The sequence below is a fragment of the Galeopterus variegatus genome, unplaced genomic scaffold, assembly GCF_000696425.1.
Source record: "Galeopterus variegatus unplaced genomic scaffold, G_variegatus-3.0.2 Scaffold24957, whole genome shotgun sequence".
Classification (NCBI taxonomy): domain Eukaryota; kingdom Metazoa; phylum Chordata; class Mammalia; order Dermoptera; family Cynocephalidae; genus Galeopterus; species Galeopterus variegatus.
Window position 1 is genome coordinate 8522 of NW_007751068.1, and position 1059 is coordinate 9580.

At 44.0% G+C, this 1059-nt stretch overlaps 1 protein-coding gene across 1 annotated transcript in view; it reads left to right on the forward strand.

Annotated features, from left to right (window-relative positions):
• Window positions 1–693, forward strand: part of LOC103583625 (olfactory receptor 51E1) — a 3660-nt gene extending 2967 nt beyond the window's left edge. Inside the window, exon 2 of the mRNA XM_008564890.1 lies at window positions 68–693. Within this exon, the coding sequence (XP_008563112.1) occupies window positions 68–605 (538 nt within the window). The 3' untranslated portion in view covers window positions 606–693. The remainder of the gene's footprint in view (window positions 1–67) is intronic.
• The last annotated feature ends 366 nt before the right edge of the window (window positions 694–1059 follow it).

The window sequence follows — 1059 nt, forward strand, 5'->3', positions numbered from 1 at the left end:
TGCTGGCCATGGCCTTTGACCGCTATGTGGCCATCTGCCACCCACTGCGCCATGCCACTGTTCTCACGTTGCCTCGCGTTACCAAGATTGGCATGGCTGCTGTGGTGCGGGGTGTTGCACTAATGGCGCCCCTACCTGTCTTCATCAAACTGCTTCCGTTCTGCCACTCCAATATCCTTTCCCATTCCTACTGCCTACACCAAGATGTCATGAAGCTGGCCTGTGCTGACATCCATGTCAATGTCATCTATGGCCTCATTGTCATCATCTCTGCCATTGGACTGGACTCACTTCTCATCTCCTTCTCATATCTGCTTATCCTTAAGACAGTGTTGGGCTTGACACGTGAAGCCCAGGCAAAGGCATTTGGCACTTGTGTCTCTCATGTGTGTGCTGTTTTCATATTCTATGTACCTTTCATTGGATTGTCCATGGTCCACCGCTTTAGCAAGCAACATGACTCCCTCCTACCCATCATTATGGCCAACATCTATCTACTGGTTCCTCCTGTGCTCAACCCCATTGTCTATGGAGTGAAGACAAAGGAGATACGACAGCGCATCCTTCGTCTTTTCCATGTGACCATACACACTTCAGATCCCTAGGTGTCACTAATCAAACTTCTTTTCCATTCAAAGTCCTCCCATTTGGATTTTGATATCAACATTTTGGAAGACAATATTAAGAAAAAAATCTTTCTTAATTAAAACATTTAAACTGGGTCCTTTGTAGAGGAAACTGGGGGTTGTCCATGTGAGAAAGGGATGTGAGGACCATAAACTTCCAATCCCCCTTTTAAAATATTATTTTCTGCTTTGGCTCTTTGAGTACCAGAGAACTTAAGATAAAGTTGTGGAAAAATAGAATTAAAATCTAATAGAATTTTTCCATGAACTTTTTGAAGTACCTTGGTATAATTTTCAAGGCCGTGAGGTGCTTGTGATTGGAGGGTTATTACTTCCCATTTTACCATCCAGTCCACGTCTGAATTGCTTCCTGTGATGGTCTCCAGCATCCTGAGATAAGGGCTAAAGTAGAGTTACCAAACGTTTAAGCATG